The sequence below is a fragment of the Caenorhabditis remanei genome, chromosome I (genome assembly GCF_010183535.1).
Source record: "Caenorhabditis remanei strain PX506 chromosome I, whole genome shotgun sequence".
Classification (NCBI taxonomy): Eukaryota; Metazoa; Nematoda; class Chromadorea; order Rhabditida; family Rhabditidae; genus Caenorhabditis; species Caenorhabditis remanei.
Genome location: NC_071328.1, coordinates 2,608,177 through 2,629,053, shown reverse-complemented (window position 1 = coordinate 2,629,053; position 20,877 = coordinate 2,608,177). Strand labels below are relative to the sequence as shown.

Sequence of the window (20,877 nt, the reverse complement as noted above, 5' to 3'; positions counted from 1 at the left end):
TACCTGCCGAATTGAACGTGTTTTATCCAAAAAAAGAAGAAAAAATACGGGAATTTTCCTCTATTGTAATCTCTATTTCCCCGTCGCCTTATTTGTATTTTTATTCTAACCGTATTTGATACATTTCTTGAGAGTATCCTATTAAATGAATCACTCCTGAAGAAGATTAGACAGAAATTTATTTGAATTTTTGGCTTGAGAAAAAAGTGAATTGAATAGATACGGAATAGAGCAAAGAAATAGGGTATAAATTGGGAGATTTAATAAACTTTGGTACAGACACACAGACAGAAATCGATTAGTTCTCTTCGTCCTCTTCGAAGATTTGTTGCAGGTATTGGGCGTGGCTTTCTGAACAAATAATAATTAGAGATTTTGATTTTTTATGTTTGAATGTGCGCTCTATTGAGAATTAGGGGGGGGGGGTGTAGTCCAGGTGGACATGAGTTAAAGTTTTTGAATGAGAAAATAAACATGAAAATCGGGAAAAAACTACATTTTTCACTGAAAAAAGCAACAAATCAAAGATTTTTATTGTTTTATGCCAAAAAATTTGTTGAAATTTCAAATTTTCAGTCAAAAAGCTAAGTTTTGACTCATTTTTCGTATTTTTTCTACGAAAATAGAGGTAGAAATCTCTATTTTTCTAAAAACCCCATAGAAACTTCTAAATTTCAAAGAAAATTGACAATTTTAAGCAATTTTGAGAATTTTTCACATAAAAATGATGATTTTCAGTCAAAAAAAGTAAAAAACCGGTAAATTTTCTCTGATTTTCACATTTTTTTCATTCAAAAACCATCAATAAACAGTTTGAATCTTGTCCACGCGGACTCCAATTTCCAATTCTCAATAGAGCACCTTTACTCACTTCTATTCTTCAACTTTGGTATATGAAAATCGGGGAAATTTTCACGATTTTTCACTGTTTTTTTGTGAAAAATACAGTATTTTTATCGGAAAATTCTCAATTTGACGAAAAATTTCACAAAAAATCTATATTTTTACTCGAAAAACCCAGCAAATTATAGTTTTTTATGTTTTCTTCAACAAATTTCGGTTAAAAACCACTATTTTTGCTTAAAAATCCCAGAAAAAGCAGCAAATTAACGAAATTTGTTCACACGGACTCCAAAATTTCCAATTCTCAATAGAGCGAACTTTCCTCCCTCCCGCCCGCCCACTCACTTCTATTCTTCACCGGCTCATTCTCAGTGATCGCCGACAGATTGACGTCATCGAACGTGACGTCACCTACAGTATCCGAATCTCTTCCACGTATTGGCGTCGAACATAAACGTCCGCCCACTTTCGTCTCGTCGAATAGCATTGGAGTCATCACACGTGACAACGGTCGGACGTCTTCTGAAGGCAATTCAGATGACGTCGGTGGTGTCGTCGTTGGCTCATCTGAATCCTCCTCCACAGCCTTCCGTTTTCGTTGCTTCGGAACGACGACGTCTTCTGAAGTGACTTCTGAAGCGACTTCTGAAGCACGACCACGACGACTTCTGCGGACGGTGACGTTCGCTGAGGAGATGTTCGCTTCTTTTTCGGGCGATTCTGAATGTCGAAATTTTGAAATTTTTATGAAAATCAGAATCCGCTTACTGCCTGAAATTTTTGGTTTCTTCCACTTTTTCCCATTGGCATCCAACGATTCGTTCTCATCGTCGTCGGTGTGAATTGTTGGAGTTTTTCGGCGGCGTGCTGGAATAAATACAGAGAATTATCACGACACACTTCTTACAACCGCGCTCTATCGAAACCGAAGAAAATAGTGTGCAAAATTGAGAGACGCAGAGAAAAAGAGACATTTTCAAGGGGCATTATTAGCTTATTAGCTCGTCACAGTTGGTACAACTTCGCTCCACCGAAATTCCCTTGAAAATTGTCTCTTTTTCTCTGCGTCTCTCAATTTCGCACACTATTTTCTCGCGGTTTCGGTAGAGCGCGGTTGTAGGAAGCATGCCGTGCTGATAGGCCAAATACAGTAATTTTTGGGGGGCGGAGCTTCGCAAAGTGCTGATTTTCACCAGATTTAGACCAAAATAAGCTAAATTTTTTTGATTTTTTATCAAAAAAAATTCAGTTTTCAACCGATTTTCGTTGTTTCCGGAGCTAAAAATCGTATTTCTGACAGATTTCTATCAAAAATTGAACAAAATAATGATCATTATGCAAAATCTAGCATTTCACCTAAAAATTGGCAATTTTTTCGTCAAATTTCAGCGAAATTCGACCAAATACATGCTGATATTCAGCGTTTTTGTAGCGAGAATATCAACATTTGATATTTCATCTCTTTCGGATCCTTTTTAGGTCCAAATTCACGATACTCCGGAGACGCGCTCAATTGATAACCGAGTTCACGCAATTTCTCAATAGAGCGCATCTGCGGAGGCTGCGTCTCATCGTACAAATTTCTATAAAAAATCGCCGCGTTTCGATAGAATTTTGATGATTTTCAAACCTATATTAGCAGAGCAATATCGTTACAACTGCGCTCCACCGCAAACGAGAGAGTATCGGGCGAGAGAGACGCAGAGTTGTTTCTGGTGCGAAACAGATTTTCACCATTTTTGATCTATTTTCACAAGTTTTAATTCAAAATTTGCCAATTCCCGAGATAAAATTATGCAAAAATAGATCAAAAATGGTGAAAATCTGTTTCGCGCCAGAAAAAACTCTGCGTCTCTCTCGCCGATACTCTCTCGTTTGCGGTGGGGCGCAGTTGTAAGAATGCTGCTAATAACTATATTCAAACCAAGAAAAAATTCTCAAAAAACGCGAATTTCCAGTGCGAAAAATGGCGTTTTTTTGAAAATGTTTTCATGATTTTGAATATATAGTTATAGGTTTGAAAATGATCAAAATTCTTTCGAAACGCGGCGATTTTTTACCGAAAAAGATGGAAATTTTCTGAAATACAGCTAAAAACTCTATTTTTCCAAATGAAAACCACTAAAATTTTGATCTATTCGCTATAAAAACGCAATTTTTAAGTGAAAATTCTAGATTTTCATATAAAAAATTCCTTTTTTTTCACAAAATCCAGTCAAAAAGCTGAAATTTCCTTCAAAAAACGCCATTTCCCCCAAAAAACCCAAAAATTTCCCAAATAATTCATATTTTTCTCAAAAAAATCAAGTTCTCTTTTCTATCCTCTTCTCTCTCTTCCATCAAATTTCCCATAAAACGAACATCTTCTTCTCTCTTCTGGCTCCTCCTCCTCCTCTTGCTCTTCTTGAATAGGCTCCGCCCCCTTAGGCTCCTCCTCTTGAATAGGCTCCGCCTCCTCCTGAATCGTCTTCTCTTTCTCAATAGGCTCCGCCCCCTCAGGCTCCTCCTCTTCTCTAATCGTCTTCTCCTTAGGCTCCGCCTCCTTAAGCTCCTCCTCCTGAATAGGCTCCGCCCCTTCAGGCTCCTCCTCCTCCCGAATCGTCTTCTCTTTAGGCTCCACCCCCTTAGGCTCCACCCCCTTCGACTCCGCCTCCTTCACACTCGGCTCCACCACCGTATCCTCCAAACTAAGCGCATTAAGACACATTTCCGAGTTAATCAATGCTCCAACGCTTCTTCGAATCTTCCGCATCGTCGTCGGCGACAGAAGACGTGACCGTGGAGTCAACTGCTCCTCAGTACGGCTTCGAAGAGGCGTTTTCAACTGATCGATCGCCGGATTTTTCAGCCGTTTTTCGGGCGTTTTTTGATGATTTTCCGCCATTTCCACGTCTTCTGGAGCTTCCTTTGAATCCTCTGGCGCTCCTTCGGCGCGTTCCTTTTCCTGATGTACCTTCACCCTGTTCAAATAGTCATCCAATATCCGATGCGCTTCCTCATTTCGCTGTTTTACTCTCTGTAATTCGAACATCATTTCCTCTTTCAACTGTCGATTATCCTGAAGAATTTCGTCGATATCGTTTTTGTGTTCCATACAAATCATGCGGATCGCCAAAAGTGATTTACGAAGAAGTGGCGATCGGTGTTGAGAGAGAAACTCTCTCAAAGCGAGAATCGATGGGACAATTGTCTTCATATAGTGATCCAAATACACTTTTTGCATAAATCCTGCAGCCGCTTCGATCACTTCTGGCGATGGATCCTCCAGGGCGTTCTCGTTTGGATCTTTTCCTACGTCCATTTTTACTTGCATCTCGTTTGACGACATGATCTGGAAAAAATTGATTAAAATTTCAAAAAAAACCCAAAATTTGTCTGAAAATCGTTCAAAAAACTGGAATTTTCATAGGAAAAACTCGATTATAGCCTATTTTAGACCATTTTTTCCCAATTTTTTGTTATATCTCGTTTGAGGACGATTTTTCCAGATTTTTTGCTGAAAGTTTGATCTATACTGTCTATATTGTGAAGTTTACTTATTAGCAACCCAAAAATTGGAATTTCGACTCTAAAAACTCGAAAAACGGAAAATTTTCTCTCAATTTTCGTGGAAATGTTGTCAAAAATCACATTTTCTGCTCTTTTTCTCTCAATTTCCGATTAAAAATTAGTGAAAATGCACTTTGAAAAGCAAAAAAATCATCTACATCAACATTTTCAATTGAAAAATCTGATTTTTCTCTTACAAATTGCGATTTTTGATGGAAAAATGTGAATTTTTCTCAAAAAACTTGGGATCTGGAAATAGAAACAAGATTTTTCTAGATTTTTCGCATGTTTCTAGAGAAAAATGAGGATTTTTCTATCGAAATTGAACATTTTCAGCGAAAAAATGGTCTAAAATAGGCTATAATCGAGTTTTTCAGACAAATTGTGGAAATTTTAGAAAAAATTGTTTGTAAAAACTCTTTTTGACCACTGAAACCTTTCTGAAAATGTCTGAAAATTGAACTTTTTCAGCGAAAAAATGGAAAAATTGGTCTAAAATAGGCTATAATCGAGTTTTTCTGATGAAAATTCCAAATTCTGAACGATTTTCCGACAAATTCTGGAAGTTTTTGAAAGAAAATTGTTCGAAAAAAGTCATTTTTCCACTAAATTTAACTCAAAATAAAAGATTTTCTCCTTATTTTCATGAAAATTTAGTCAAAAATCACAAAATTTCCATGAAAATTAAGTGAAAACGTTCATTTTGAGTTGAGTTTAGTGTAAAAAATGACCTTTTTCAAACAATTTTCACTCAAAAACTTCAAGAATTTGTCTGAAAAACTCGATTATAGCCTATTTTAGACCATTTTTTGCTGAAATCTGTCATTTTCACATGATTTTCACCTTTTTTGTACGGAAAATTTTGCGAAAAATCACTAATTTCGGTAGAGATTCCCTATTTCATCCTGAAAAATGTCAAATTTCAAGCAATTTTGACCAGTTTTTGATGAATTTCACTCATTTTTCACTTTTTCAAGCCTATTTTCGCCGGATTTTATTGTGATTTTGTCTGAAAAATTCGGAAAAAACTCAATTTTCTGACATTTTCAAACCGATTTCAGTTGAAAAAATCGTTCAGAATCTGGAATTTTATCAGAAAAACTCGTTTATAGCCTATTTTAGACTGATTTTTCCCATTTTTTAGCAGAAAATGTTCAATTTTAAGACAATTTCAGCCCGATTTCAGTGAAAAACAGCGTCAAATTTCCAATTTTTCGCATATTTCTAGCCGAAATTTCAATTTTGAGTTGAATTTAGTGGAAAAAATGACCTTTTTCGAGCAATTTTCATTCAAAAACTCTGGAAAATCGTCGATTATAGCCGATTTTAGACCAATTTTTCCCACTTTTTCGCTGAAAATCTTCAATTTTCAGACATCTCTCACCATCAACGCATCATCCAACAAGTTCTGTGTGTTCTCCGATGCGAAATCGTATTCTCCATTGACGATTCTCGTAAAGATTCGCTCACAAATACTAATTTTCACATCGAATCTCATTCGATCGTCCAACGATTCAATCATGAAAGTATAAATGGCGATTCGAGACGATTTTGCGAGTGAGATGCCTCCTCCGATCGCCACGTCGATCACTTTATCATCCATTTCATTCTCATTACATCCGATGAGTCGTCTCGCTTGTGTCACTGCCAACATGTACTGCACAAAGTTGTCTTTGAAGAATTTCGGGTCCTCGGATTGGAGCACTTCACTCTGGAAATTTAAAATTGAGGGTTTTTGATTCGAAATTTTAGAAAAATCCAGTCAAAATCGGTGAAAAATGAGTTTTTCATTATTTTCAGACTGGAAAAAACTCATTTTCAGTCGGTTTTTTGAGTGAAAAGTTGAAGTTTTTGAAAATCGACTGAAAATGAGTTTTTCATCATTTTCAGACTGGAAAAAAACGCATTTCAGCCGATTTTCCTAAAATTTCGAATCAAAACTTCCATTTTTACTCAAACCCCCTTTAATTTTCTCAAAATTTCTCGATTTTTCAGATTTTTTCCTGAAAATGGGTTGTTACTCGTCGGAAAATTCTCAAAAAACCCTTTTTTGGCCGATTTTCATTGGATTTTCAGGGCGAAAAGTGATTTCATAGGTCAATTTTCGTTAAAACTTGTGAAAACTGACACATTTAAGCTCAAAATGTTAGAACAATCGGGCAAAAATGAGGTTTCGAGCAATTTCAGACAGGAAGCAACTGATTTTGCCCCGAATTACCACCCACAATATACAGTTTCGCATCATTGCGAACGTCTTCATCAGCATCCAGTGTTGCCAACATCATTCGGATCATAATCTCATCCTTGAATCTGAAAATGCCATACGAGATGAGACGAGCGATTTGATTGATGGCGTGACGACGGACGAGAACAGACGGATCACAGATTGACGCCGCCAACATTGGAGCGTATCGATCGGTTTTGAATCTGGAAATGAATTGTTGGAATAGGAAATTCTAGGCCACCAAGAGCTACTGGTTTATTGGGAAAAATTCTCAATTTTTCCATCAAAATCGGCATTCTCAATGAGAAAAATCAGATTGAAAGTTTTCTAGGCCATCAGAAAACTCGGCCACCCCTCAAATTTTGGAGGCCGAGTTTTCGCGAAAGTTAGTCCCTCTTATTTTCAGACTCACGATGCACAAATATCGCCCATTGCGACGACTATATTCGAGCGAATCTGATGAGACGGATTGTGTTGCAGTTGTTTCACAAGCATTGGCATCAGTTTCAGCAGACGGTCGTGCTGGAAAAAAGGGGCGTGGCTTAAGAGTCTCATTTCAGATCAATTTTTGTCAATTTTAACCATATCTTCACTCGGAAAACATATATATATTTATGATTTAATGACAAAAATCGAGCTGTTCCTCTTTTTAAACCGATTTTTAACGAATTTCGACGTGATATCACGGATTATATAACATATATGACAGAAATAGGTGTAAAATGCGTGATTCTATGTCCAAAATCGTTGAAAATCGGTTGAAAATATAAGAAACAGTTCAATTTTCGTCATTAAATAATGAAAATACGGCTAAAATTGGAAAATTTCAAGTTTTTTCAGATGAAATCAAACGAAAAATTGGGGAAAATCGGTCTAAAGTAGGCTATAATCAAGGTTTTCTGCTGAAAATTACAGATTCTGAACGATTTTCAGACAAATTTTGGGATTTTCGATCCGAAAGTTCTTGAAAAGTGCGATTTTTGATGAAAAATCCCAAAATTTGTCTGATTGACGTTCAGAATCTGGAATTTTCATCAGAAAAACTCGATTAGCCTATTTTAGACCGATTTTTCTCAAATTTCGGCTAAAAAATCCCTCTTTTTTTTTTACAAATTTCTCCGATTTTCCTCATCTCAGACGTTAAAAATTGGATTTTTTCCTACTTACCGCGAGAACTCTAACTTGATCACTAAACAATTCTCCCTTTGGGAAAAAATGCAGTTTTTGAGTGTTTTTAAACCGATTTCTCTCAAATTTCGGCTCAGAATAACCAAATTTTTTAATTTTTTTAAAGCATTTGCAGAATTTATTCAAAAAAAAAAAGAATTTGAATTTGGCGTCAATTTTCTGGCCCAGGTCTTGACAACTATGAGAATAACCAAATTTTTGCTCATTTTTTGCGTGATTTCGTTAAAAATCATTTCACACACATCATTTTCTGTCGAAATTTTGCGATTTTCTCGATTCTGGCGCGCCTTTGACGCATTTTTTCCAGTTTTTGTGTCAAAACTGCTCAAAATGTCAGTTTCTTCATTATTAAGACCCCCTGAATCTGAAATCCTTACCGCGAGTATCATATTAGCGAGTGTGACAACAGAGACAGCTCTAACTTGATCACTAAACAGTACTCCCTCATGTGACATAATCCCTCCAGAAGTCGTCTTCTGAGACGAAGCGACTTCCGAAACGGCAGTCGGTGGTCGTGTATGATGATCCGATGGCATATCTGGATTGATTTCAGCAATTGCAGCATCACCAGATCCCCCGTGACAATCAGTTGAATTCACAATCAATGCGAGTGTTTTTCCGAGTCTCTCATGAGCTGGAATCAACTTTGGAGAATACGAGAACACCTCCGTCGCCACATTCAAACACACAATCAGAAGACGTTCCTGTCGTTCGGATTCTCGTTTCCACTCATCTTTATCTTTGAACATTTCGAATGATTCGACGATTGTATCGAAACATTTTGTGAGCAGAATGTCACCGAATGATTGGAATTCTGCGGGGTCTGGAAATTGGGGAAATTGACGGAATTTTCAGTTTTTTTGGTCAAAAATGACACAAAAATCAGAAATTTTCAATATAAAACCGCTCAAAAATAGCAAAATTTCCACTTTTCTGATTGTAATCGTTTTTCAAAAAGATAACTTTGAGGGTTTTTAAACCGGAAAAAACTGAAAATCCTGACAGTCTCCTACTGAAAAGTTCATTTTCAGCGGGAAATTGACGAGATTTTCAGTTTTTCTGGTCAAAAATGACACAAAGAACACAAAATTTTGTTATTTTAGAGCAGTTTTGGCACAAAAATTACAGAATTTAATGATTTTTCGAGCTAAATTCAGAGTTTTTGAGGAATTTCGAGCCATTACATAGTCCACGAGGACTACACGAACATTGGAAATTTTCGTTAATGAAAATCTCTCTTTCTTCATCAAAATCAACTCGATTTATGGCGTCTTTTGAAAAACGATTTCAATCCGAAAAGTTGAAATTTTGCTGTTTTTGAGCGGTTTTATATTGAAAATTGGGGATTTTAGGTATTTTTTGGAATAAAAACCATAAAATTTTGTAGGTTTTGTTTTGAAAATATATGGTTCCAAAAAATACCTAAAATTTCAAATTTCCGCTCAAAATTCACAATAAATTATGCTGTTTAATAAAGAAAATAGGCGTTTTCATTAACGAGAATTCCCAAAGTTCGTGTAGTCCTCGTGGACAATGTAATGGTAGCAATAAATGCTTCAAATGGTTCAAAATTCCTCAAAAACTCAAAAACTATTTAAATTCTGTAAATTTTTGGCTAGAACTGCTGCTCTAACACAACTAAAATTTGTGTTTTTTGTGTCACTTTTGAACAAAAAATCTGAAAACCTCGTCAATTTTCCACTAAAAATCTCAACTTTTAGTATATCTAATAGAAAATATATAAAAAATCAGAATTTCCACTTCGAAATCATCGAAAACTGACATTTTTCATTGTAAAAACCAAAAATTTGATTTGTACGAAAGTGTTAAAAATTTTGTTTTTTTGGAACGAATTTTCGGCTCCGGGACATTTCGAAACCGGACATTTCGAAACTGCGACATTTCGAAACTGCGACATTTCGAAACTGCGACATTTCGAAACCGGACATTTCGAAACTGCGACATTTCAAAACCGGTAAAATTTGTATAAATTTTGCTCTAGAAAAGAGGTAACATTATGGTTCCGAGGGTCCTTGGTCTTCAGATTTGTACCAAAAAGCTAAAAACAAAAAACAAAAAAGTTTTGCCACCAGTGGGGATCGAACCCTGGTTGTCAGATTCGTACCAAAAGACCAAAAACGGAATGCAAAAAAGTTTTGCCAGGCTCGGTGTCGAACCCCGGACCCTCGGAACCATAATATTACCTCTTTTCTAGAGTAAAATTTATACGCGTTTTACCGGTTTCGAAATGTCCGGTTTCGAAATGTCCCGGAGCCGAATTTTCAGTTTTTCCTGTCAAAAAACCCCCAAACTTTCAGATTTTCAGCTTTTTTCTCATACTCACACTGCGCCTTATCCCCAATTCCATCCATCAACTTTCCCAAACAATGATACAAACTCCGGGCGTGTGAAGAGTGTAGACAAAAGTGTCTGAAAGTGTCTTTCAACGTCTCAACGAGCGTTTTCTTCGTCTCCGCGTCAATTCTCTCAATATTATTCTCAATGACATGAACCATGTACTGCACTAAATTCGATTTCTGCGTCAAATCGACTCTCGAGAGCTCAGCGATCGCAAAATCGACATTCGCCTCGAATTGGACACACAACTGGGAGAAGACCATCCATGCGCCGTTCAGTTTCTGATCAGTATTTCCAGAAGATTTGATATGTGTCTTCATTGATTCCATTACTGTCTTCTTGACCAACTTCTCACGAACGGCGTCTTTCAGTGTTGTCATCAGATATTGACGGTGATTTGTAACGGATTCGATGGTATCAAGGAGAGTCCATGTTAGGTCGGATGGCGTCTCGAGCAGGGGTGTCAGCACTTTCTGAAAGCAAAGAATTGGGTGAAAATAGTAGAAATTTCGATGTTTTTGTGAAAAAATGATAAATTTTTCGAATAAAAATCCAAAATTCCTGATGAAAAAATACAATTGTGGGCCTTTTCGGCCTAAATTTTGTCGAAAACCCAACAATTTATAGACAATAAAGTCGGAATTTCGATATTATTGTAGAAAAATGAAGATTTTGAGTAAAAATGACAATTTTTGGGCTTTTTCGACCCAAATTTTGACAAAAATTTATCAATTTTTAGTCAAATAAGTCTCGAGGAATCCAATTTTCCACCTGAAAATCACTTTAAAATCACATTTTTCTACTAAAAACGTATACATTTTGGGGTTTCTGATGTGAGAGGACTTTCTGAAAGCAAAGAATTGTGAGAAAATAATGGAAATTTTCGATATTTTTGTGATAAATCCAAAATTCTTGATGTTTTTGATTGGGAATTCCGAGAAATGGACCCTTTGGACCCAAATTTTGACAAAAACCATCAATTTATAGTTTAAAAAGTCGAAATTTCGATATTTTTGTGAAAAAAGACATATTTTCGACTGAAAATCCGAAATTTCTGGTGTTTTTGACTGGAAATATCTGGAATTTCAAGGCGAAATCTTTGAAGAAATAGGACCTTTCTGATCCAAATGTTGACAAAAACCCATGAATTTGTAGTCAAAAAGTCAAAATTTCGATATTTTTCTGGGGAAAAATGATAAATTTTGAGTCAAAAAGATAATTTTTCGACTAAAAATCCAAACTTCCGAAATCCCAAGGCAAAAGTTTTGGAGAAAATAACATTTTTGGGTCTTTTTGATCCAAATGTTGACAAAAACCCATGAATTTGTAGTCAAAAAGTCAAAATTTCGATACTTTTCAAAATTTCGATACTTTTTTAAAATAAACAAAAAGTGATACTTTTGTGGAAAAAATGATAATTTTTGAGTCAACAGGACAATCTTTCGACTTTCTGGAAGGAAAGAATTGCGGAATTGATTGAAAACTATTTCTTTTTTAATAAGAAAAAGAAGCTCACCATAATAAGGATTCTCGCGTGCTCCGTCACAACATTATCCGTATCATTGAGCATTGAAATCAACGAGTGAAGCCATTTCGATCCGAGAGTCTCTCTGAAACATGTTGACGATAGTGACCATTTACAATTTTTTCGGTTAAAACTTGAAAAATGCTGTCAAAATTCATTTTTCCAGTTGAAAAACTATCGAAAAACCACTGTTTCGGCCAAAAAGAACTGATTGTTATGGTTTTTATAGCTGAAATTCGTATTTTTCAGTAGGAACTATCGAAAAAATCACTTTTTTCACTTAAAAAGAACCAATTTTTACAGTTTTTATCGCTGAAAATCACTGAAAATTTAGATTTTCGTGTTTTCAAAGGAAAATTTTGATGGTTTCAGTTGTAAAATTACTAGAGAACCTGTTATTTCCAGCTCAAAAAAGCTCAAAAACATTAAAAATTTCAGATTTTCGCTTTAAAAAATACAGTTTTGCTTCAAATTCATGTCTTTTTGAGTCAAAAATCATCGAAATGTTCAGTTTTTCACTCTAAAACTCCTCCAAAAAACTCAATTAAACACCAAATTTCATTCTGAAAACACGAAAAATCTAGATTTTCGGTTAAATTCGAATGATTTTCAGCCATAAAAAGTTTTTGAAAAAAACAAAGACATGAATTTGAAGCAAAACGGTGATTTTTAAAGTGAAAATCTGAAATTTTCGATGATTTTGAGCGTTTTTGAGCTGAAAATAACAGGTTCTCCAGTAATTTTACATCTGAAACCATCAAAATTTTCTTCTGAAAACACGATAATCTAGATTTTCAGTGATTTTCAGCCATAAAAACTGTAAAATTTGGTTCTTCTTAAGAAAAAAAAGTGAGTTTTCACTAAAACCGATCAAAATTTTGCCGATTTTCGCTCTTAAATTCCCAAAAAACTCACTTAAACACCACCTTCCCACTAAGCATCACATCGGTAAACGCCTCGGCCGCCTGCTTTCTCACCGACACCATCTTATCCCGACACAACTTTTGAATAGCCATAAGTATCGTATCAAACTTCTTCTCATCGAGAGCCTCACAATTCTGAAGGAACGACTTCAAAAGTGCGCAGGAGGCTTTTTTAACGGGGGCCTTCTCATCTGTAGCGAGTCTTCGGAGTATCATAAAAATCATATCGTTCTCCACTTTCGGCCCTCTCGCATCCAACTTTTTCAATTTTTTGTATTTATGCACAATTATATTGTCTTCGAGGACTAACACCATCTTGGAGCCTTTGGTGGGCTCTTTTGGCTCTTCCGGAGGCTCCGCCCCCTCCGTCGTAAGCTCCTCCTCCTCCCCAAACATTTTATCCATCTCTTGATTCGCCTCTCGACAAAACTTTTGAAAATCAATGCGATGCACTTCTGAATCCAGAATTTTCGCGAGAGAATTCGCTCCGTGGAGACGCATTGAGGGGGATTTATCGATGCATGCGAGGTAGACAATGTTGTAAAGTATGGAAATTGCGGATTTTCGGGCGATTTCGGGGGTTTTTGAGGGTTTTTTGAGGGTTTTTGGGCCTTTTTTGGGTCGGATTTCCATATCTTCGTCGTTGTCGGATTCTTCTTCTTCAGGAAGCTCCGCCTCCTCCTCCTCTTCTTGCTCAGGCTCCGCCTCCTCTAGTGGCCCTGGATCGTCCCTCCCCCAATCCATGCCCAACAGTACACTCGCGAGCTCATTGCTCAACGCTTTGACTCCGCCCCCTCGAGTTTTCGACATGACACTCATCAACTGAACAAAGTCATAAGCATACGCATACGGCATCGCTTCCAGACATTTCCAGATGAATTGAGCGATATTCTGACGGAATTCCGAGAGATCTGGACACTGAGAATAGATCATTATAATGATTGTGTTGATTAGATGCATCTCTTTTTGATTCGGATGACGGGTTGAAAGACGAAAGAGCAAAATGTTGACGGCGAGCTCACCGGCACGCTTACGTTCTGTTGAGATTTTGGACGATTTCGAGGACTCGTCGGGGTAGGGCATTAGGGCCAGACGGGGACGGATTAGACGACCGTAGGCCTGGAAAAAGAGAGATTTTGGGATGATTTTTCAAAATTGTGCGAAAAATTTGAGTTTTTATTGAAAAATTGATGAAAAATCTGAAATTTTAACTGAAAATAGCCTTGAAAGTGGTTTTTTTAGTCAAAAATTGACCAAACTTTCAATTTTTCATTCAAAATTTGTGAAAAAGCTTGGATTTTTGAGACGATTTTCATGAAAGTTGTGCTGAAAATTCAGTTTTTTTTCACATCATAATCGTATTTTCAAGAATTTTACCCAATTTCGAGACGGTTTCGATTAAAGGATTGTGCTGAAAAGCGAGATTTTTGAATATTAATTCGACTGTAGGCCTGGAAAATGAAGGGGATTTTGGGATGATTTTCATGAAAATTGTGCGAAAAATTTGAGGGAAAATGCTGAAAAATGTCAAATTTTCAGTGAAAAATCGCTTTTAAAGTGGTTACTTACCCAAAAATTTGCAATTTTTCACCGATTTCACTCCTAAAAGTGTCGGAAAAACGGATTTTTGTGTCTATTTTCAAAAAAAAAATAGCTAAAAACTCTGTAACATTGATTTTTTTAAGGCAAAAAAGCAATTCTTACAAGATTTTGAGCTTTTTTCTCTAAAAATCGTCTCAAAATTGGCTCAAATTCATAAAAATACGATTTTCATTCGATTTTCTTGATTCTAACGGAAACTATGTGAAAAATCGTGTTTTTTGAAAAATTTTGAACGAAAAAAGTGAGAAATCGGTCAAAAATCGGCTCTGAAATCACTTTTTTTTGCTGTAAGAATCGATTTTGATGACGAAAAAACTGAATATTTAGCACAATTTTCATGAAAATAGCCTCAAAAATCCGTTTTTCGATGAAAATTAACAAATTTTAAGGCATTTTTCAGTAAAAATTAGAGTTTTTCACCATTTTTTCGCTGTTTTCACGACTTTTCCTCCAACCTACCATCTCGGCTCTCGTCTGATACTTGCTCTCGATCAGAACATTCACAAAAGCCGAATATCTATCAGTGAATCTCTCGAATCCCCTGAATTCTCTCACAGAATTCGCTCGACAAGCTCTGGAAATCGTTCTCAAATCCAAATCGATTCGTCCCAAGTCTTCAATCATCTCCATAGTCATCATAAGTGTTTGAGCGTCGATTGAGAACGTATTTCCATACAAAAATCCAAAAAATTGAGTGGATAAATGATTCAAAAATCGTTCCGCCGAGTCAACCGAGATTCTCGGAGGGCCTATTACTGGAGCATCCGCTTCTTCTGGCTCTGGCTCCGCCTTCTTCGCCGCCACGCCCTTTTTCTTCTTGGCTCCGCCCACTTTTTTGGCGCCGCCCACCATTTCACCGATGCGAACAGTGTGGCAGCAGTTTCGAGTGATTTTTAGGCAGAGCTGAAAAAAAGTTTTTTTTATTAAAAAATCGATTTTTGGAGAGTTTTAGGGTGTATTTTAGAGCGAAAATCTGAAAATTTTGATGATTTTGAGATTTTTTGAGTGGAAAATACAACATTTTCGATGTTTTTTGACCCAAAACGATAGAAATTGAAACAAAAAAGTGATTTTTAGAGCGAAAAACTGAAAATTTCAACGATTTTGAGCGAAAAATATTAAATTTTCGATAATTTGAATCAACATTTTTGGAATTTTTGAGCATAAAACGGAGAAATCGAGGGTTTTCTCGTGATTTTATCAAAATTTCCTTTTGGAAACCTAATTTTTGATACACTTGTTATAAGAAATACTGAAAAATTGAGAATTTAAGTGGAAAAATTCATAAAAAATGATGATTTCTAGACAGAAAAAAGGTGCTTCTGTCACTTTTTCAGCCGGAAATCAATTTTTTTCAAATTTTTTCACAAAAATATCAAAATTTCGACTATAAATTGATGGGTTTTGTCAAAATTTGGGTCGAAAAGATCAAAATCTCGGAATTTCCAATCAAAAACACCAAGAATTTCGGATTTTTAATCAAAAAATTGTTTTTTTTACTCAAAAACATTGAAATTTCAACAATTCTGAGTCCTTGCTCACATTATAAAGTCCAACTTGATACAAATCGGTGCTTGCACCCACACAGGCGCACATTGCCACATAGCAACTCGCCGCGTAGACACCATTCTCCACGGCTTCCTCAGTGGAATCAGATTTTCTTCCGTTTTCCAGAAAATACCAGATAAACAGATTGAATTTCATGATTCCGATGCCACTCTCCTCGAAAACGTTTCGAATATCGCATTTTTCACCGCTGGCCACCACTTTTTCCGCTTTTTTCTTCACTGAAATCAGAAAAAATCAATAAAAATCGATAAAATTGAGCTAAAAAAATGTGTTTCATACACTCTTTAAGAATTTCCTTGCAATCCTGCTCGAAAAACGTCAAATCTGTGGAGTTTTTGAACTCTTCAAAGTCTTCGTAATTGATTTCTGCAGATGACGTCGCCACATTGTCGTCTATATCGTTTAGAGGGCGTAGATACGTCGAAAGACAGTCTGCGAGCTCGTTACCACTGTCTGTGGTCATTTGGAGCTGAAAAAATGAAACTTCTTAGTAGAAAAATGCAGAAAAATGCGAAAAAAATTAAAAATTCCCCAAGAAATGGTTGAAAAATTCAAAAATTCTGCTTTCCCTCGTTTACCGCGCTGGCGAGTTTCCTAGGCCACACCGCGGAATTCTAGGCCACCGTGCAAACACCGCTGCGTACAATACATTTTATTTTACGAGCAAGTTGTCATTTCAGATTTTTAATTTTTCCAGACGCTAAAACTAACTGAAAACGCCGAATTTTCAGACAATGATTGGGCGAATTGGACTGAGTAGAGTGTTGACACGTGGTTTGTCAAGTGGGGAGGCAGCGAAACTCACAATTCAACCGGCTATCGAGGTTTTTTTTGAAAAAAATGGAAATGAAAAATTTTTTAAATTTTTTCTAGCGATCTCCCACTGATCTCCTGAACGCGTTGTCTGAAACAGTCGGCCCCGACACCACTGCACCTCATTTCGCCTATATCGATGACCCAATCACGATTCCATCCACACAAAGCGCCAAGAAAACGTATTTTATGGCAAAAGTAGCGAATTTTTAGATTTTTTTAAAATTAAAAGTGAATTTTCAGGAATTTGGAAAACGGGCGGCACGAGAACTCGCCACCGAATGGCCGACGCTCTTCGCTTTCGATCGAGATCAGCCGCGTCTCCCAGCATTTCGTCCACAACACCTCGCCGACCCACTTCAAGTAGACCCCACCGAGAAAAGTCTTCAAAAAATGATAAAATCTCGAGAAGTCCAAGATTCCTGCGTTCTCTACGAACGTTTGAGGTCGGAAAACGTAGAAGTGAGCGAGAAAGTTCAGTTGGAGCTGTTTCGCCTGGTCGCTTATTACAATTCATCGAATATTCCGTTTTCTGAGTGGCAAGAGTGGGCGGGAATTCGAAATTTTGGGGAAGAATCGAATGCGAAATGGAAGACGGGCGGTGTGGCGGATTTGTTATTCGAAACTCTGCAGAAAACCGATGAAACTGTGTCGATTATGATTGCGGCGCTCTGTAAATTTCATGATTCTCAGAGTGTTGAAAGGGCGAAAGAGCTATATAAAGAGCACCAGAAGGGAAAAATTCATCTGGAAGCGTTCAATGGGCTCATTGGAGCATCTAGTTTCAATGCAGCGAAAAAGTTGGCGGCTGAAATGAATTGTCTGAAAATTTCCCCCAATATCTCCACTTTTAACGCTCTCCTCTTCTCTGCCGCCAAAATTCCCAAATATGAGGAGAAAATCAAGGCATTTAGCGAGATTATCGCTGAAATTCGAGAGTTAGACATGGAGCCGGCCCTGTCTTGTTATTATATCATTGTCAAGAATCTGATCGACTCGAAATTGTTGGATAAAGAGAAACGGGCGGAGAACGAGGAGCAGAGCTATAATAAGCAGTTGACACTGGCGGTTTCCTGGATTTCAGAAATTTTGAATGAGATTGAAGGCAAGTGAAAATTTGAGGAAAAATCATGAAAAATGACAGATTTGAGCTGAAAATTCAGTTTTTTCACATCAATTTTATGAAGGGAAAATTGAGATTTATGAAGAGAAAATTTTGAAAAAAGCGAAAAATTTGAGTTTTTCATTAAAAAATTGAGGAAAAATGGTGAAAAATGACAATTTTTTACTGAAAATTGGTTTTTCAGCCAAACATTTGCAATTTTTAACCTTTTTCTGTTCAAAATTCGCCAAAAAACATGGTTTTTCACCCAATTTTCAGATTTATGGAGGAAAAATCGTGGAAAAAGCGAAAAATTTGAGTTTTTCATTGAAAAATTGAGGAAAAATGATGAAAAATGACAATTTTTCTGAAAATTGCCTTAAAATTGGTTTTTCAGCCAAAATTCGCTAGAAAACACGATTTTTCACCCAATTTTTAGATTTATGGAGGAAAAATGAAATGTTGTGTTAATTTTCATCGAAAAAAACGGATTTTTGAGGCTAATTTCATGAAAAATGTGCTAAAAATTCAGAAATTTTGATCAAAATAGTCTCTTAAACCTCATTTTTCCTTGATTCTGACGGAAAATGCGTGAAAAATCATGTTTTCTGAGAAATTTTGAACGGAAAAAGGTAAAAATAGCTTTTTTGCAGTGAAAAAATCGTTTTAATATGAAAAATCCATATTTTTAAATGTGATTTTCATGGAAAAATGTCCTAAAAACTCAGTTTTTTCTATTAAAATCGATTTTTACAGCAAAAAAATTGATTTTTTAGTCGATTTTTGACAAAATTGTGGGGCGAAAATTGAATTTTTAAGATGATTTTTGAAGATTTTGTGCTGAAAAAAGAGATTTCAGACAAGAATCTGGCGCCAGTCACCTCTCAATGCCACCTTTTCTTCGTGGAAGCAATGGGAGTGCTGTATCGTGCGTCAAACGAGAAACTCGCCGAACAGCTTCGAAATATCTATGAATCCCCGAAAAACTCGATAAAAATGCCAGTTTTCACTGTCGAATCCACATTTTACAATCGATATCTGCAATTGGCAATCGAGCAGACGCCTTCGCTCAACAGAATTCAGGAACTGTACTTTTCAATGGTTCCACGACTGGTTGGAGTGAATAACTCGCTGACTTCGCTGGTTTTCCGCAAGATTTCAGCGTCTTCTGAGAGGAATTGGCCACTTTTGAGAAGAGCGATTGTGGATGGTATCACTGCTGGACAATTGAATGGGGTGCTTGGCGAGGAGATGAGAAAGCAGTTGAGTAATGTGCAGTTACATGTAAGTGGGCGGAGATATGAAAAAAATCAATAAATTTCTTTTTCAGACACTTGGAACCAGCGAACGCGAGCAATACACTGCCCTAGTCCAGAAATTAGTGGCAGTTTGGATTGAATTTAGTCAATTTACCGAGGAAAGAATGAGGAGATTGCAGCGAAAACTGTCGCCCAGTCAAATTTCTGAATGTGCGCTGCTCCTTACGAGAATTGGAGAACAACAGAAGGCCTATGAGCTCCTGGAGCTGCTGCTTGATGAGAACGCGAGTAGTGGAGAGGAGGCGACAGTTTACCCGAAAGGACACGCGAGACCCTGGGCGATGGCGGAGCTTTTTGAGGATGCGCTCAGGAAGAAGGATACGTATGGCGCCGCGTTGTGTCTGGAGATTTTGTCATTGACGGCGAATCGGGCTAAGTTGGAACCGCTTGTGAATAGAATGGTGGAGAAGTGTAATGTGAATCAGGAGCAGGCGAGGATTCTTCAAGGATTTGTGCGACTTCGTCCGCAATAATTTTGTTTTTTTGAGTAGAATAGGATAGTAAATTTTATTTTTTCGTTGTTTTTCGCTTTTTTTCGGCTTTCTTGTTTCTGTTTTCCTCAATAAAACCTGATTTTTAAAATAAATTCAATAAAATCATCCTTTATTTTAATTTTTTCCGTTGAAAAACTACTTTTTTTCTCAAAAATTCTACTTTTTTAGGCTGAAATTCGGATTTTTCGGGTTTTGGCTTCTGTTTTCATCAATTGAACCAGATTTTTAATAAAATAATCTTTTATTTTAATTTTTCTCGTTGAAAAAATCTATTTTTCTCAAATTTTTTACTTTTTTAGGCTAAAATTCGGATTTTTCGGGTTTTTGGCTACTGTTTTCATCAATAGAACCAGATTTTTAATAAAATAATCTTTTATTTTAATTTTTCTCGTTGAAAAAATCTATTTTTCTCAAATTTTTTACTTTTTTAGGCCAAAATTCGGATTTTTCGGGTTTTTGGCTTCTGTTTTCATCAATAGAACCTGATTTTTAATAAAATAATCTTTTATTTTAATTTTTCTCGTTGAAAAAATCTATTTTTCTCAAATTTTTTACTTTTTTAGGCCAAAATTCGGATTTTTTCGGGTTTTTGGCTTCTGTTTTCATCAATAGAACCTGATTTTTAATAAAATAATCTTTTATTTTAATTTTTCTCGTTGAAAAAATCTATTTTTCTCAAATTTTTTACTTTTTTAGGCTAAAATTCGAATTTTCCAGCGAAAGTTTTTTTCGCGCCGCCCAATTTAAAGGCACATGTTTACGTGGCGAATTTAAAGGCGCATGTGGGTCTCGACACGCACTACAGTACTCCTTAAATCCTAAAGTCGAATTTGTAATTAATTTTTGTTCCTTTTCGGCGGTTTTTTTCGATTTTTGGCCGCGAATTTTTTGGTTTTTTCCGCGAAATTCAAATAAAAATGTGGAAATTAATTGAATTTTTAAATAAAAACACTGATTTTTTGCTAAAAATGCCCGATTATTCGTCGTTTTGAGTGAAAAAAAAGTAAAAAATTTTAGGCCCGCCTAAAAACTAGTTTTTTCTGTAATTTTTCGCGTTTTCTGGCTGAAATTCGCTTTGTTTTCTGATTAAATGCACTTGAATGATTACTTTCCGTTAAAAAAGGCCAAAATTCCCGGTTTTTTTTTTCGTTTCGAGTTAAAAAGTTTTAGGCCCGCTTAAAAATTAGTTTTCTCTGTAATTTTTCGCGTTTTCTGGTTGGAATTCGCTTTGTTTTCGGATTATATGCACTTAGATAATCATTTTCCGTTGAAAAAATGCCAAAATTCCCGGTTTTTTGTCGTTTGGACTAAAAAGTTTTAGGTCCTCTTAAAAACTAGTTTTCGCTGTGATTTTCCGTGTTTTCTGGC

The 20,877-nt window shown here is 36.2% G+C and overlaps 3 protein-coding genes across 3 annotated transcripts; 2 read left to right on the top strand and 1 right to left on the bottom strand.

Annotated features, from left to right (window-relative positions):
- Positions 1 to 298: 298 nt before the first annotated feature.
- On the bottom strand, positions 299 to 16,244 carry GCK72_000360 (uncharacterized protein; the record flags this gene model as incomplete). Its single annotated transcript, XM_053722440.1, has 14 exons — positions 299 to 351; positions 1,189 to 1,563; positions 1,612 to 1,710; positions 3,205 to 4,174; positions 5,777 to 6,103; positions 6,618 to 6,819; positions 7,029 to 7,138; positions 8,182 to 8,627; positions 10,149 to 10,635; positions 11,679 to 11,772; positions 12,603 to 13,729; positions 14,672 to 15,115; positions 15,755 to 15,999; positions 16,061 to 16,244. 14 exons carry the CDS (start codon positions 16,242 to 16,244, stop codon positions 299 to 301), a joined length of 5,163 nt encoding a protein of 1,720 aa, XP_053591085.1.
- A 271-nt stretch (positions 16,245 to 16,515) lies between these two features.
- GCK72_000359 (uncharacterized protein) lies at positions 16,516 to 17,707 on the top strand (the record flags this gene model as incomplete). The annotated part of the gene is made up of 3 exons (XM_053722439.1): positions 16,516 to 16,605; positions 16,655 to 16,792; positions 16,838 to 17,707. The coding sequence occupies 3 exons, from the start codon at positions 16,516 to 16,518 to the stop codon at positions 17,705 to 17,707; spliced, it is 1,098 nt and encodes a 365-aa protein (XP_053591084.1).
- Positions 17,708 to 18,608: 901 nt separating this feature from the next.
- GCK72_000358 (uncharacterized protein) lies at positions 18,609 to 19,488 on the top strand (the record flags this gene model as incomplete). The annotated part of the gene is made up of 2 exons (XM_053722438.1): positions 18,609 to 18,980; positions 19,027 to 19,488. The coding sequence occupies 2 exons, from the start codon at positions 18,609 to 18,611 to the stop codon at positions 19,486 to 19,488; spliced, it is 834 nt and encodes a 277-aa protein (XP_053591083.1).
- Between the last annotated feature and the right edge of the window lie 1,389 nt (positions 19,489 to 20,877).